The 18,038-nt window shown below is 40.9% G+C and overlaps 1 protein-coding gene and 1 non-coding gene across 2 annotated transcripts in view; both read right to left on the bottom strand.

Annotated features, from left to right (window-relative positions):
• srrm4 (serine/arginine repetitive matrix 4) overlaps window positions 1-18,038 on the bottom strand; it is a 72,495-nt gene that overhangs the window by 14,387 nt on the left and 40,070 nt on the right. The window contains exons 2-6 of the mRNA XM_074638954.1: window positions 10,217-10,351; window positions 1,889-1,972; window positions 1,660-1,740; window positions 1,545-1,571; window positions 391-441 (exon numbers count right to left, since the gene is read on the bottom strand). Coding sequence (XP_074495055.1) covers window positions 391-441; window positions 1,545-1,571; window positions 1,660-1,740; window positions 1,889-1,972; window positions 10,217-10,351 — 378 coding nt within the window. The remainder of the gene's footprint in view (window positions 1-390; window positions 442-1,544; window positions 1,572-1,659; window positions 1,741-1,888; window positions 1,973-10,216; window positions 10,352-18,038) is intronic.
• On the bottom strand, window positions 2,635-2,717 carry trnal-cag (transfer RNA leucine (anticodon CAG)). The gene has a single exon. It is a non-coding gene; the product is annotated as a tRNA-Leu (tRNA).

Raw genomic sequence — 18,038 nt, forward strand, 5'->3', positions numbered from 1 at the left:
GTGCTTACAAACAACAGCCCGCTCATCCAAAGTCGAATTATAAAATGTTGCAAGATCACAGCATGAAATTGGTTTCCCTTACCCTCCTTCACCCCTTTTTTCCCCTCTCTTTGTGACTCAAGCTTTCAATCGGTTTCCTCTTTTCCGAGGGTTTTTTCACGCTTTGCTCACAAAAATAAAAGCCTGCACGTTTCTGTATTCACCCATCGTGCCCTTACATGAGAGCACTTTGGAGGATGCTCTCTCTTTCTTCCTCAGCGATGGGTGTTCTGAAAAGGGTGGAAGGGCTTACCATGGGGGAGGTGGAGGAGGTGGAGGAGGAGCAGGGGTCAAAACAGTTGTGTAGGATTTGTAGAGTACATGATTCTAATGCAACAATCACAGACTGACCTTTTCTTGTGCTTGCGCTCATCCTTCCTCTTATGTTTTAAACTTGAAGAGCTGGTGGGATGAAAGAGAATAGAAACATGAGCGAGGCGCATTAAGACGACCTGCTTTCTCACTGACACATACAGGGAATCGGCTTTTAAAGGGTAACTTTGATATTTTTCAACCTGTACCCTATTTTCCCCATGTTTTTGTGTCTAAGTGACTGATAGCGACAATAATTTCTGAAATTGGTCCACTATTGAGGGAGAGCGCTGCAGACGACAGCCGCTCACAGGCTGTAATATGGTGCTATTGGGGCAAGCTAAAAGCTATTGGGGCAAGCTAAAAGTGCTTGTTTTTGCCATGACAGGCTCTGATTGTTATTATAAGTATGTGACATTAAGGAAAGTGTCTCATTCTGAAATCTGGCGAGGTGACGTGTTGCTGGAAGACAATGGTGGAATAGTGGAATACGTCTATGGTGGAAACGTGAGTGGCAGCCGGGCAGAGTTTGTTGTGTTGGAGTACAGAAAGCGTAGCTTAGTGTTATCTAAAAGATTTTCAATGTCATGGCTGCATAATTATATGATTTACACAATGTGGACGACGTCTTTGAATTCCATGGCTGCCCGTATTTATTTGAGCCAGACTATATGGATATTCAGATTTCACAAGGAGACTTCTCCTTGAGCGGGACTAGGACAAAATAACATATAGATTGGATCAAGTGAAACTTAAGAAAATGGTTTTATTTCTTTGTAGGGTTCTTTCCATAATGTTGTCAGACACTTATTATAACAATATGAGCCTGTCAGTGGCAAAAACAAGAACTTTTAGTGGACGCAACGTTACATTAACGCTGATCACCTGCCCCTCGCAGCTTGTTTCGTGCCTGCTGTTTACAGCGCTCTCCCTCAATACTACACCAATTTCGGAAATTGTTGTCACCATTAGTCACTCACAAAAACATGGAAAAATAGGGTCCAGGTTGAAAAATACTGAAGTTACCAAATAAGTTGGAAATCTTATGGAAAGCAGAAGCTAAATGTTTGCCACATTTATGTCAGAAATGTGTCCAGGTGAGAACTGTTTGCTCTTGTAATTAATTACAGGCACACACAGCCATGAGAGAAGCTAAAATGATGCGCAAAATCTTGCAATAATCATAAACATACCTGTGTTTTGACTTTTTGGAGGTATACCTGAAACAGGAAAAAAAAGATGAATTCAGTCAACTAAAAATAAGTGTCACGCCAGTTTGCCAATATTGTCGTAGTAAGCAAGAAGTACCTATGCCGCCTTCGTTTCTTAGAGCTCTTCTTCTTCTTCTTTTTCTTCTTCCTCAGTGGCGACAGGCTGTAGGAAGGAGACCTAAAGCCGGAGGACAAGTAAACATGAGCTCTAGAGAGTACCGAGCATCCTCCTGCACGGCTCTCTCGGTTTATTTATTTCAGGAAACAGGACAAAAAGCGTCCAACAATACACCTCGCTGCAGAGTCATCTCATTTTGGGAACTGACCTTTTCCTTTTCCTCTTCCGTTCAGACTTTCTCTTCTTCTTCTTCCCCTTGGGCCGAGGGGAGAGTTCCTCATCAAAGGAGGGGCTGCAAGCGGAGACAGAGCAGAGGGGACATTTCTGTATTCATTCCACTGACGGGGTACGAAATGTGAAATCTCAGCAGCAAGAGTAACAGCTTCTGAATCCCAATATCAGGACTTTTGGAATGTGATTCTCAGTATGTATTAGATCTGCTCTGTGTTAAAGGGTTATTCCAAAAAAGTTATTTTCTCCCTTACCTCTAGTATTATCTAGCCATGCAGATAGTTCTAGTTTTTTTGCTCAGTCTATCCTTCTCTGAGATTTCTGCCTCCACTCTAATACAATGGAGGTGAATGGAATCTCAACAGTCCACTGTCCCTAGAAATGACATCCGTATTGGACAATTCTGCAGCTCACTGTAGAATATATAATATATAATTGTAGAATATACAATATGCTGCGGTATATTACAGTATTCACAGCAAGAGGGTTGTAGGTTCAAACCTGGCCCTTGTGTGTGGAGTTTGCATGTTCTCCCCTTGTTAGCGTTGGTTTACTCCGGGTTCTCCGGCTTCCTCCCACAGTCCAAAGGAATGTAGGTTAATTGTTGACTTTAAATTGCCCGTAGGTGTGAATGAGAGCGTGAATGGTTGTCTGTCTCTATGCTGGATGGCTGGATGGGTGGATATTACAATACGAGATGAATATATGCTAAGAAAACTCATCTGTCAGAAGTGGGATTTGAACCCACGCCTCCAGGGGAGACTGCGACCTGAACGCAGCGCCTTAGACCGCTCGGCCAGCCTGACTTCATGTCAGCCTGTTCAGTTTCAAATTAATGAGTGGTGAGTTAAAGCTGTGCACCATAAAGCAGTGCAAAAAGCACCTACAGGCTGCATTAACAGCAACATTATTATATGATTCTACTCTGTGATAATTCCTTCATCTACTTTTATTATGTGATATCAAATCAAATGTATTTATATTGCACATTTAAAACAACATGAGCTGACCAAAGTGCTTTACAGACATAGGCAGGATAAAGTAGGTCAACAGAATATAGATAATAAAACAGATATAAAGTTCAGATCGATGAGCGGCCCAAAAACTAATAACAGCCATTTAGTAGTCGCAAATTAGGAACACTCAAAAGCCAAAGAAAAGAGGTGGGTCTTGACGACTCAGTAGTTTGCAGATCTGATGTGGTGAGGCAGTTCATAGTGAAAGTGCTGCTCACAGTTTTCTCAGTTTGCGTTTCATGCCAAGAGTGAAACTCCCCCTATAAAAGTCATTTTTTCCGTAACAGGATGGGTGGGGTAAAATAATCCACATGACTCATCGCTGGCATCACATATCTGCACAGAAATGCATCCTGATTCTCTCTCACAACACACACAAGCAAGATTATCTGTGAGCCAAATGTCCCATACGAGATGATCCCATCACAACAGGATGATGAAATCCTATCGAGACTGGTAGAAAGGACAAAACAGATCGCACGCATGCCAGTGAGCTTCACTGAAGTCGAGGCTGATGACAACACGGCCTCACGCAGAGGGGGAGATGGATCCGTGATACATCCCGTCCACTGCCAGCGCCCATAACTTCAGCAGTTATGTGCTTCCTATTTAGCCTTGGAATCTGTGTTCTGCATTCCTATTGACTCTGAGGTACGTCGGATTGACCCTGATCCTTTGTTCCTTTCTTTCTGTTATTTGAACAAACAAACAAACTGTACAGTACAACACATACGTATGCTGTAAGCTTTCATTTAATACAATGAACCTTAGAACCTCACTTCAGCAGCAATGCCTGTGAATGAATGTGTGATTTGATTGTTTTAGCAAAACTGAACAGACCTTTTGAATTTGTTATTTTATCAAAAACCTTCTTGTGAATCTTGTTAGACTAACTATGTATGTTAAGGAAAGTTTTTAATCTTAAAATAGTACTCCGGCAGCTTAGTGTCTCGATTTCTTTCAGTCTGGGTACTTGCAAGAGAATAAATTTGTGTCTGAATGTGCGTGAAAGAACCAAAAAAAAAACTACGATGGCGATCACTTGTACTGAATAAAGTTAATAAAGTCGATCATTGATCACTGAGCGTGTGGCATTCTTTGGTTCTGTCACAGTCAGAAAAATACTTACAGCCAAGGCCATGTTATCCAGACTTTTTTCTCCCTAATATGGGTGAAGTACAAAAAACAACCAGTTCATACTAGCTTGTTGCGATGGAGGTTAAATAACGCTCCAAACTTGAGCAAAACTTTTGCGAGGAAAAATTGTCATTTTCAAAGGGGTCCCTTGACCTCTGACCTCAATATTTGTGAATGAAAATGGGTTCTATGGGTACCCACGAGTCTCCCCTTTACAGACATGCCCACTTTATAATAATCACATGCTGTTTGGGGTAAGACACGCTCACAGCTGTTGTTGCGTTTCCTTTAGCCTCGCCTCCCAGACGCTCTGTCTCGGGCTCATTCACATGAACGGAGGAAGGAAAATAACTTTTTACAATTTTATGGCCATAATGATATAAATAAAGGCCATATAAAGTGTACTGTGAAGTTGATATAAATAAAACATCCACATCAAGTGACGGACCGGGAAGTTGTAATTCCATGGTTTGACCAATACAAAAATTGGCTTCAAAGCCCGACGCTCTTCCTGGGGGCTTGGCACAGACACACATGCTCATGCTAGCCTGAGATATTCTTCTTCCATCCATTATTCTCTTGAAGTGTGAATTCATAATTACAAAGAAAAGAAACTTGTCCGATTCCATCAGTCGAACAGCTTGATTGCTGTCCAGAGGTCCACTTCATTTTGTCTCTGAAAATGACTGATGTGGAAACGGAGACGGGGGCCTTTGAAGCACCACGGGCTCATTGAATGAGCCTTTCAAGTGCGGGCCGACCAAATTTCATAAGAAGCAGACAGGTGGGAGTGAGCGATCATGTGGGGTGACACAGAGTAAAAAAGATGTGCAAGAAGATGCTTTTGACTGCAACTCACCTTGCCTTTGATAATGAGGTTGAAAATAAGTTTCATTGGGAAAACTGGGACGGGTGTCTGGTATTGGTTGAACAAGAACTGATGTGAATTTCATGGAGGAGTTATGGAGTGTTTACATCATTAATGGTAGTAAATAAGGCAGAGGAGGGAGCTGGCATGGAGACATGACGCACTACAGAGAAATATATGAGTACATGCACACTGAACTGTTTATGAATTAACAATTGAAGGTGGTGTAAATGATGTATCTGTCCACTCAGTCATTCTTAGTCGTCACAGAAAGCTTTATGGCGATTAAAGGCATCTTAGCAGTTGTCACAACAATCAAGGCAACATGCCATTTGTAAGACGTCAAGTTCCTTTTAACTATTTACTATTTCATTGTTACTGTGCACTCTTTCATTTGATCCTCCATCAAGTTGATCAAGGCAGAACAACTGAGATTTGAATCTTTCCAACACATTTCCCCAAATACCAGACATATCAAATCTTTCCAAAACCCCATTGGGAAGAACTGCAAAAGCGTCCTTTTTCTGGCAGCTTTCTTTTGAGGAAGTGACTTCAATGCTTAGCGTTGTCCCGCTTTCGTAGCTGTTTTTTCATTTATTTTAGAGCTGTAGCAAAACATTGATTAACCGTTTTCGTAATTTTTTCAAGCAAAGCACCAAACATTCACTGGCTCCTTGTTCTCCAATGCTTTTTTCATGTCATTTTTAATTTAATGTCTTTGTGTTTTGGACTGTTGGTCGGACATATGAAGCAATAAAAAGACATCCCAATGGGCTTGGGAACTTGTGTTTTTCACTATTTTCTGACGTTTTATTGAACTAAAAGATGAATCGTAAAAATAAGCGCATATTAACCAATACTGAAAAAGAATTGTTATATGCAGACCTAATTCAGTGAATAGCTGTGGTAATTCAGTCAATAGTTGTCTCCATATTCTTTTCATTATGGCTCTGGTACGCTTAGATTATTTTCCCAACGTATGAAGGCTCTCATTGGCCTGAAAACATGATTGTTGAGATCAATGGCTTCCCAATAACTTTAACCAGCTAGCCGAACTTGAATAAGAGAAACGATGCATGGAAACTAAAAAACTGCTACTGCTGCTACTTTGAATTTGGACGTAGGAATGAAGGGTGAGGCTACAAATTCCCCATACCGATTTCGATATCTGAACTTGCGGTATCAGCCGATACCGAGTACCAATCCGATACCAAGATCGGACCGATGCATAAATTGGCATACTCGGAACAACTCCAACAGAAAGCCCACAAAAAAACTAAAACTGCAATATGCTAAAACAGTTTTGTACTTGAAGTGATTTAGCTGAGAATAAAACTAAGCATTAAAGATCAACATTATCAACACTATCAATATCCAGATGATATCTTCATAGCACAGAATCAGGCTTAGCTCAAGGCAGAATATATTCCAATGTCTACAAATAGTAGAAGTAGTACTTTCACGTTTACTGACGTTTGCGATTTACGTCACAAATTCAAGGAAATGTACCTTTATGTTGCACAAACAGCAGGTCACGCTAACAGGTGAGTGTGATCAGAACTGATCCAGACAGTGACAAACTGCACTCCTGCTTGATATATGCGACCACAGAGTTCTGGAGACTATGTGCCTGTTCCATCGGATGCAGAAGACTGTCTCGCTATAATAAATGGCCCTGCTCGGTGTAGTCGGCAGTTTGGGAGCATTAGGAACTGAAATGCATTAGGGCTGATTAGACCGACCAAGCCCAAGTACCCTCTCCTGGTAATGAGAACGCTTTGTCACTCATTAACACCTCTACCATTCTGGCCTTGTAGAAGGAGAGCACAAGGCAAGCATTTGCATTTCTTCTTGCCAGCAGAAACAGTTTCTTTTGATGAGGTGGAGAGAATGAAAGGGAGAATGAGCGAGCAGTCAATTGCCAGCTACACTGGGAATGGTGATTGTGCGAAACAATGGTGTATGAAAAAGAGATTTGGGGACATCTGATGAGAATATGCTCAATGCTGCTGAATGTAGCCTATTTCCTGAAGAGCATGTTGCTTTTTTACCCGGCTGCAATCATGCAGGAATACCATAAATGTTTATATGTAACTACATTCTACATCATGTTGATTTAGTTAAGTGTTGTATTGTGTTTAGTATAGTTGTGATCAGGTGGATTTATTTTACATTTCTAGTGGAGTTTTCAGGTAATTAAACCTTTTCACTGATTCAACAAAGAGTTGGGTCGATTTCCGGGTTCTGGCAAATTAAAAGTAGCCTACATTGGCAACCTGTGCCGACGGCATCACGGCAATAAATCCAACTTTTATTAGGCCTACATTAGTAATAAACAATATGGCAAAGTCATTAACATAATATTATGTTTGCCACTACTGACTGACAGGCCGTGCGCAATTTACTGCCGAGCTGAGGTAACATAAAGGAGATCAAATTTCAGTAGAGGTGGGAGGGGGAGGAGTCGCACGGTGCAAGTTTTGTTTGTTTACGAGAAAATGTTTGTGTTTTTTTGGGGTGACGAGACGAGACATGGCAGAGTTAGTCTCAAAGAAAAATAAAACTGTGTCAAATGGCAACATTTTGGATTTGAATACAATGACAGAGGTGAGCCGAAAAACATAGACGAGGCAATGTGTAATGTGGGGGCCATAGACTGTAGAGAAGTGGACTTAGTTACCGTTTACTTCACCCATTGGTTTGTTGACTGCCATTTGAAGCTTTGAGTTCGCCATTTTGGCCGTCGCCATCTTGTTTTTTTGCAACCAGAAGTGACACGAGAGGGAGGAGCTAAGTACAACTAAGCGGTGAACAAGATATTTTCAGGCAACCAAACTGTTACAATCACTTTCATGAACTGAAAACACACTGTGAATTGGTTAAAGTTGTAAGACGAAAACACGGACAACTCCCAGACCGGACAACGCCGTGGTAGCAATCTGTCAATCACAAGGTAGCCACGCCCTAAAGCATACCCTGCTTTATGATTATATGACTCTAAATGGGAACATAATTTACTAAATGAACATCATGCTGTGTTGAAGAAGACTTGAAACTAGCGATTGAGACCATGAACTCATGTTTACAATGTTTACTGAGGTAATAAATCAAGTGAGAAGTAGGCTCATTTTCTCATAGACTTCTATACAATCAGACTTCTTTTTTGCAACCAGAGGAGTCGCCCCCTGCTGGCTGTTAGAAAGAATGCAAGTTTAAGGCACTTCAGCATTGGCTTCACTTTTGAGACCAGGAGGCTGCCATCTGGTGGTGCCGCTTCACTCTTTGCTTCTTCTTAGTGTTTATTGGCAAACCAGCTTAGAGGTGCATTCACACCACCAAGTGTACTGGAGTCGCTATGCTCTCATTCATGGGCTCACTCAGTTTTGTTATGTTCCACTCGGGAGCAGCTGCTGAGTCAAGTGCAACACCTAGTGGTGAATTTCGGTATACGAGTCCGGTCTGGTGTTTGGCTTAATATCAAGCTGGTTGGAAAATGTTTACACTGGCTCAACTCTAATTCAACAGAATTGAATGGAAACAGTTCATTTCATTGGCTCTTTTTCTGGTGAACCAGGTTCAGTAACAACTGCTTTCTAAAACACTGTAAGCTAACACACTGCTTCTAGATGGGAGCTGGTGTCAGTGGCTTGTGGTTTCATGTTATAATTAACATTGGTTGCTCTGCTAAATTGGGCTGCTGCCGGCCAATTAGCGAGATAACAGTCCAAAGAACAAACGTCTTTCTCAACAGAGGAGAGTTTTCTCAGGCAGCAACTGCAGTGCTTTGTAACTGAGACAAAGACTTTGGAAATAAATCCACCTCATTAGCCACTTTTTAATAAGTGGAGATGAATAAACATAAACACAACATTTTTCAAGCATTTCTTTTCTTCTTGGTCATTTTTGATCCGTTAATTATTTGCTTACAGCCAGTGATACATCTGTGTGGCTGCAGGAGCTCAATCACGACTGGATGTAGCTGCTGTTCCGTCTTCTCAGCCTCCGTCTATTACTCTCGACTATCAGATCCTCATCATTACAGTCTCATAGGAAACACTGTATTTTAGAGACATTTTCTTTTTGATTTCAGAAAGGATTAGTATTCTGAAAGTTGGAGGACTTGTCGAGGTGTAGTCTAAGTCAATCTCTTTTAGAATGACTACTGTTAATAACATACAGTACAGGGTCTTTGCATGGTCTGGAGTATATACCCAAACTTCTATATTGTCCTTTAGAGGCCTCTGATGTGCTATTAAAAAACGACTATTTTCACCGATATCTTATATCTAAATTGATGAAGAGGCGAGATGCAATTATGGTATGCTCTTGATATCCTTCCTTAGGAATAAACATGAGTGTGCTCTATTCACTTTAATGAAGACATTTCTTGTGATTCCTCAGTTCTTAAGGTTACTGAAGTCCTCTAGTGTAACTTCAACTCACAGAAAAAAAGCTCTCTGTTTCAAGGATAACAAACAAAACACCATAAATCTTTCTCACCGCACTTTTTTTCCTCTCTATCAGATGTCTTTTCTTTCACGCACAAACCAGAAAAATGATTATCAGAAGCCTGCATGCCTGCGCGTATACTCTGCACTCGCTTTTAAATTCAAAAACAAAGAGAAGCAGCCGCTGGCTGAAGTTCATCCAAAGAGAAGTGATTCCTGTTTATGATCTTCTCTAACACCTCAGACGCGGCTTCAGTCGTGTTTTACATATCGCTGGATGCCTCCCCGCTGTGTTACTGCAAAAGGCTTTGAAGGTGTCGGGATTAATTGAGAGGTTTCTTTTTAAAAAAAAATAAAAAATCTGCCTGAATCGATTTTTCCCACCTCAGAACAAGAAGCCTGAAAACTGTTCTCAGTGTTTGAAGGAGACTTTTGATTCAAGGTGCTGGTGAAAAGAGGGGATCTGAATGACACAGTGTGGAATTCCTCACAACATGTTTGTATTTCTCCACTGGGCCCGACCTGATAAGACTGTTTACATTCCCTGCACCAAAATATAGAGATTAGCTCTGTTTTTCTCACTGAGAGTCAAGCCCTGAAGGAGTGTTTGGTACTGTTAAAATGCTTTATCATCAGCACGGAAATCTACAAAAGCACCCCCCTCCCAAAAAAAACAAATAAAAACCATTCATCATCTGAAATGTTTCACTATGATCAACAATCCTAAAATGTTGATTTGTTCTCTCGCTCGCTCGCTCTTTGAGTTCAGAAAACCCTCCTTGATGGTTTTCAAGTGCTCCTGCTCGACATTTGTGAAAGCGTAAAGACTAACTCACCTCCTGGCCCTGCGATGACTGTGGTGTTTGCGTCCTTTTCCTTTGATGCAGCCATTCCTGTCCGCTGTGTCCACCCTGGTGTCCGCCACCTTCCTCTCATCAGTCTTCAAGGGCTGGCAGGCAGTTGTCTCAAGGCTGTGAGGAAAGCAAAAAAAAGATTTTAGTTTTTGCTCTCATGCCTTTCTAGTTGTCCACACAGTTGACGCTTCCATCATACAATAGTGAGGAGGATTTTGCATGCTTGGTTAGCCTTATTCCCTCTGGTCTACTGGATATGTGTTTTATTCCCCTCCATTTCTCCCCGCCAGCCATTCTCTGGGAAAATTGGAGGTCAGCCATTTACCATTCAAATCGAGGTGTCAATTGAAATGTAGTTATTTACATGCTTCAGTTGCTCTGACATTTTGGGAAATGGTGTTTTCTATCTCATGCTGGGCAGATGCAGCCGCGGGAGATGCATGGTCATCAGAATAGTTTGAGTAGTTCTCCTTGAACTTTTTTCTGATAAACCAGAGCTTACACTTTTTAGTTATCAAAATATATTTAAGAGTAACTAAACCCAAACAAATATATGTGGGTATTTAGTAGTGTTCTTAATGGATTCAGGTCCAAATCTTAATTTTGCATAAAAGCAAAATTAAGAAAAACAGTGACATTCTCAGCCTCGTGTTTAAACACATTTTCCACAGTTTCAAAATTAAGGCAAATTATTTCCGGCTTCCAATACCGACACAACGCTGCTATAAGCCAGGTGTTTACTAATTCAACCGCTTCCACCTGAACCACCCAAAAATCTTCATTCACAGTCAAATGCGGCTGCAGAACGAATGACTAAATAAACTGAATGATTAGATGTGAGCACACAGTTCTAGCCCTGCTTATTATCCTCTGTTTTAGTCATGGGAGATTTGAGCGTAATTACACATTCTCCTCTTCTTCGAGTGGCTCCCGTCTGATTGTAATGAGAAGATAATCAGAGCCGGAGATTAGGCCGTCAACGCCGCCTCCTCCTCCTCTTCCACCAAGTGACGAGCAGGCAGGAGCCGTCGCTTTCTATCTTCATCACCTTTGCTTTCCTCTGCTACCCTGCATAAGAGGGAGTGCCCCCGGCAGGGAACTAATAATGTAAAACGGCAGACTGGGTGCTCCGACATGACTGAGTGTTTGAAAGGTGATCGGGGAGATAAAGACAACCACCGGAAGGATGATTAGTCTGATCAAGGAGGCTGATGGGAAAGGAACCTTCAAATATCCTGGTGATTTGGCTGATGTTCTCTTACTGTTGTTGGAGATGCAAATAAAAGTCTGCTTACCGTAAAAGTGCAATTAATAGCCCAGTATTTTATTTGCTTCATCACTAAACTCAATCGGCGTAGTCTGAAACTCAAAGACCAACTTGATAGATCATGAATCTTACTTTGTCATTGTTGGTTTTCATTTATGTAGCAGAGTGAAATGTCAGAGAACAACCAGTAGGAATGGGAGAAACTGATAGAAACCTCCACATCTCTTGCCTGGTTGATAATCTGTGTACGACCAGTGGGCATCCTTCGGGTTTGAAAAGTGAAGCCAATACTGAAGTGCCTTGAACTTGCATTCTTTCTAATAGCCAGCAGGGGGCGACTCCTCTGGTTGCAAAAAGAAGTCTGATTGTATAGAAGTCTATGAGAAAATGACCCTACTTCTCACTTGATTTATTACCTCAGTAAACATTGTAAACATGAGTTTATGGTCTCAATTGCTAGTTTCAAGTCTTCTTCAATACAGCATGATGTTCATTTAGTAAATTATGGTCCCATTTAGAGTCAAATAGACCATAAAGCAGGGTATACTTTAGGGGCCTTGTGACCACGGCGTTGTCCGGTCTGGGAGTTTCACGGTGTGTTTTCAGTTCATGAAAGTTAATCATAACATTTTTGGTCGCCGAAAAATGTCTTATTCAGCGTTGGGTTGTACTTAGCTCCACCCTCTTGTGTCACTTCTGGTTGCAAAAAAACAACATGGCGCCGGCCAAAATGCTGAACTCAAGGCTTCAAAATCGCAGTCCACAAACCTATGGATGACGTCACGGTGACTACGTCCACTTCTTATATACAGTCTATGTGTACGGCGTGCTCCATGAGGCTGAATCATAGGTACACGGAGCGCTCCTCTCTGCACAAATGTAAGCATGGCAAAGTGAAAAGGGAATGATGTTGTTGGTGCGGTCAGGTGGAACGATGAGGACGGTTCACTTCTTTTCTGATCACGTGTACATCACGAAAGTCGTGGTTGGTTGGTCAGCATCCGACACGTCTTCCATGTCTCTTGGCAAGAATTCATGAGTCAGTGATAACTTAATTTGAAACAGTGACCATCTCAAACGGAAAATTATTTTCTAGAGTGATCCCAGCAAACACGAGGAAGTCCATACAGTGATTTTGTCACACCCTCTATGCACACATCAACAATAAGCACTGCATCTCGTGGCTACACTACTGCCTGCCTCTTGTATTTGCATTTAGATGTATGTGAATTTCAGTTTGTCTTTCCATATGTGATGGTGCTCATTGAATGTATATATTTATCTGACAAACTAATCAACCAAAGCAGAATATGGGAACTATCTGAAACCACGCAAATGTGTCATTCCTCCACTGGAAATCATGGAAGATTTATTTGATTCACCATCTATAGGTGGCCAGAACACATCACAGCTGTCAATTCACAGCTATAAAGAAGACCTTATACATAAACATAGAGGTCTTTGGCTGCTGAATGCTTTTAGTGTGACAAAAGATATTGATGTTCCAGCCTGCGGTAATACTTCCTGCGAAGATCTGAACAATATAAGCAATTTACTTGACACGGGAGAACAAAAAGGCTGAAACATTTGCGCTGTTGAATGCGCCGCTCTGTGTCTCTGAATAAAGCCGGAGTGGAAAGTGGCCCAAAGCTGCTTTAACTGCCACCCCTCTCTCTCTCTGCCTCTTTGTTATTCGCTGTCACTCTAAGAGCTGTGGTTGATGAGTTCTAAATTAAATCGATTTCGCCATCGCGGATGCACATTCCCTTGATCCAACTCTGCAATTTATGGCTGAAACTTTCCAAACTATAAGCACCTGGATTTATCGCGGGCCATTTGTATCTGTCAAACAACACCTCTCACTCTTTCTTCCACACACACAAGCATGGACAATCCTTTTTGTAGTCGTAATTCATAACCGGGCAGCAGTTGAAGGTATTTAAAGGGACAATTCAAAGCACCAAACTGGCAAACAGCTTTAAAAGAATGCAAATACTAGTGATTAAGTGAGAGTCCTCCATGACGATGAATTACGTAGACACTAATCTTTAAATATACTGGTAGCATCCCACTTCTTGACTGTTTGACCTCTTCCTCCCATCATGTGTGTCTTACTGTACATGCATGCTTCAGCACAGCTCCCTTGGCGATGAGTAAGTCTGTCACTGGAGGCTTAGAGGGGTGACCATGCTGTGACTAGCTCTTGTTTCGGTCTCTTGTCACAGAGGGAGCGTCTCGCTCCGTCATACACGGCTGCTGTTCGGTGTCACGTGGATGATAATAAATACTGACAGATGGTGCACAAAAACAAACTGCAAACAGGAAGACAGCGCTTTTTTGGATGGATAGATGGGTGCAGTGCAGGATGTGTGTGTGTGTGTGTGCCAATGTTGTCTCCTACAAAATGTGTTTAAAATTCGCCAACATATTGGTGATTGCTTCCATGAAAATGCCAAATCTAACAATGAATTGATTCTATTAACATGTATCTGTATTTTCTGTGCTGTAGCTTATTCCTCAGTGTCATAGAGCTCCATTGTTGTGCAAAAACACATCAATGAGCCACACCATTGCACTGGGTGATATGCTGCTTTATTACAATGAACATGGGCACTAGGTTATTTAGAGTCCGTCCCAAATACACCACAGCTAAAAGTAGTCCCCAAAAAATACACTGTTTACTTCTGTTTGAAATCAGGGATACGTTGATACCGATACTGAGTCAAATAGCTGGATCGGGTATCGGTGACAATGGGGCCGATCTATTCAGTTTAATTCTATGTTTATATAATATATACATTATAGACTGGACTTTTAATTCCTATTTAAGTTTTGACCAATTTGTTGCTGCATTAAAAAGGTTGACTCTTGAATTATGTGACAGAAAATTAATTCCATAACTCCGTTAATTAATTTAGTAAGCTGAATATCTTTCGATGTTGGTCAGACAAAACAAGCAATTTGAAGATGTCACCTTGGACATTTAGGAAATGCTGAAGCTCATTTTTCACATTTTATTGACCAAACAATAAATCAAGAAAAAATTGCCAGATTAATACATAATGAAACTAAAAATTATTTGCAGCCTTAAATGAATGAGTTGTATATAAAGGTAATGTTTAGGAGACTGAATTACAAATGTGTCACATTATCAATGGGTCTATCTGGTCAAAAAAAAAAGAAAGAAAGATGAAAGAGAAAAGCAGAACATGTCTAACCTTTTCATTTCTTTCAATCTAACCATCTGCTTGTCTGTTGAACTTCCAGCTCCGTGCTGATATATTCATAAAACACCATCGACTGCCAGAGCCACAGGAGGATCATCATAGTTTGTGTACAGTTTCATTGTCCACACCCCATTTACGATGTTAAATTGAGATAAACTGCGACAATATCTGCCAGGAGCTGCTCTGTAATCTGCCAGCTGCTTTACACAACACAGGCTTGCTGTCGGAGGGCTCAAACTCACAACATCCGCTGACATCGTACAGGTGTGCAAGAAGCATGCAGGCAGCCATTAAACCAACCAGCAAAACAGTGCTACGCGGCTCCGCTGTTTGCATTAAAACGTGTCAAAATCACACCGGCGATTAACACAGATTGCATTCTCAGCTGCCTCAATTACATTCTGCAAAACATGTTTTCATCTGCACTCTGCTTTTTCAAATCAAGTGTTTACTCCGAGCGTGTGAATAAAAGCTACCTGGCAGTTTGCTTCAGGAGGCGCTCCGGGGTGTTTTGAGTGTTTGCAGAGCTGGAGGAGTCTAGAGGATCTATGGGGACACAACAAAACACAGAGCACTCGAAGGCAACCTTTTCCCTCTAACCCTTGTGTCTACAGACACCCCGCTGTGACAGAACGAGATCTTACAAGATAGCGTTAAAGAGACACATTTGCTGTGATCTCATCTGTTCCTGAAAGCACAAACAGACTTGGTTGTGTTTTGCTGTCTCAGCGTAAATCAGTGTACCCTCACAACCTTTGCTTCTAGGGACCATTTAGTTCAATTCATTGTATTTAATTAGACACGTCTGCACCACGAGTGTAAACTGGATTATCCACATACTCTTAACTCTTAACATACTCTCTGTGCCCGGGTAAGAAATAGTCTGGGACATAACCACTGGTATCGTTTTTACTAGGGCTGTCAAAGTTAATGTGATAATAACGCGTTAACGCAAATTTGTTTTAAGACAACTAATTTCTGTAACGATTTAACGCAACTTGCGATTTTTAGGTTGTAGCGGGCTCAGTTTTAAAGCTAGAGTGAAGATACTGGCATCATATGAAACTAGAAAACCTAATCAAATCTCCCTCTAAGGTACATTCTGAACAGATAAAACATGTGCGATTAATTTGCAATTAATCGCGATTAACTATTTTAATCGATTGACAGCCCTAGTTTTTACACTTTTGCACAAATTAAACAAACAAGATATAACATGTTAATTAGTGAGCTTTAGAGATGCTGGTATTCGGATTTTGATACCTTTGGACAGTCGATATTTTATAATCTAATGACTATTCCAAAAATCATGACCCATGCGTAGTCACTAGCTCTCAGCATATTTAAGCAAATGCGTTTACATTACAGTCAGTACAGACAACATGGCGTATAAATAACAGACCAAAAGCAAGAATGGCGCTCTTGTTGCATGCAAAATGACTTAAGATTATCGTGTCATTAATACGCCATTTAGTGCAACTGCGTTGAATATTCAGTGTTTCATAAGAAAAAATATAATAAAGACACAAAAACATGATTTTAAATATTTGTTTTTTCTTAGTGATCCCTTTAATCATCTTATGACTCCCAGATTGGGAACCATTGGAATAGGTGATTTATAAGTGTTATCCAAGTGTAATAATAAAGTGTAATAATATGTTAAGAAAAACAATTATGACGTTTGGTATTAAACTTGAAGATATAAGACATTTTATTTTCAGTGACTTCATTACAGATATAGGTTCCAGCCTCCAAAAATCCATATTGGTTGACCTTGTGTCATTTTGGTTGCCATGCCATCCTCACACGCCTGCTGAGAAGACTCACGCCTAACAGAGCAGGTGAATAATAAACTGTGGCAAACAAGTTAGGGGACATACATGGAAGGATCAATACAGCTAACCCTAAAGCAACAACAGGAAAACAACATCAGAGGATCGATGGATGGTACGTCACTTTGAGAACAAGAAATATGGAGAAGCCAAAGAGAATTAAATATTTTTTTTCCAGATTTGTAAAGCACATAATGATCTCAAACTCAATTATGACGCTGTGTTGAAAATACAAATGAAATGTTGGCTCATTTAAAAATAGCTGACATTAATTGCAGAACTCTTGAAAGAAACTTTACTTCTTCATTGAGTATAGTGTCATTCCTCTTTACAGTGGAGTGGCCCTCGGTCTAACAACCCAAACATCCTGATTATTCAAAGTGGAGGGTTGCCAAATTGTGCAAATTAGCACTTAAGGAGCGCTGTTCTAAGTAACAAGCTTGTAAACACGTCAAGGCTATCAGAGCTGATAATGGAGACCGAGAAAGAACTTGCATGACCTTCATCCTCTCAGGAGAAATTTGTATAAGTGACAGTAAAGTGTGCAGAACTGGGCTGCTTTTAATTTTTTTTTCTCCCCATTTCCACAGATGATTTAAGAGTTCCCCCGCCACACTTGAGGTTCATGGAGGCTAATAAACTTTTCATTATCCCTGTCAGAGCCACCAGGAACAATTGATTATCGTTATTATAGGAGCGATGATAGTTGAGATAATTACCAGGGAAAGAGATGATCTACTACCACAATTAAAACCCAAACACGGTGGTCCCGAGGCACTTGGCTTTAATTTACACTGAGAGTGTTTATCCAAGTTTCAGACTCCAGTCAAGAACAACTTCATCACCACCCAAAGGACACAAGCGAGCAATTAAACCCACACAGAGTGAATCAAACGCTTCCCTCACAAGGCTAACTCTTAAGGCACAAACTTTTCGATGCAAGCTGGATACTTCTGGATAGAAAAGTGTTATTGATTAAATGTTAAGAGATTTTGAGGCAATCATTCAGACAAACATGGACATGCAATCAAGCAATCAATTGGGCACGTAAGCAAAACATCCAACCACTCCATCACTGAAGCTGCCATCAAAACTGTACTAAATTTAAATGAGCTTCTGCATGGGCTGGCATGTTTAAGAAAATATAATCGAAGATATCTGACTAATAAACACTTATGTTGCCATGAAATTAATCCAGTTTGCATAGCTGCTCTTGTGGGGGTTGTCACGTCCCCTTGAACAAGTCTGTTCATGTAAAAGTGTTGTTCCTTTTCATATGGGTAAGAAAATCACCTCCCGAATTCCCTCCCCAGCGGAGGCGGTTTTTCTCCCAAACGTACGCAGATGGGTAATAGATTTTTTTTGTGACATTCCTCCCGCTGGAATAAATTGCAACAATGGATGCAAATCCTTTTGGGCGTCTGAGATCAGCCCCAAATTGGCCGCCTCTTCTTCCTTACAATGCATGATGGGAAGGC

This window comes from Sebastes fasciatus, chromosome 6 (genome assembly GCF_043250625.1).
Source record: "Sebastes fasciatus isolate fSebFas1 chromosome 6, fSebFas1.pri, whole genome shotgun sequence".
NCBI lineage: Eukaryota > Metazoa > Chordata > Actinopteri > Perciformes > Sebastidae > Sebastes > Sebastes fasciatus.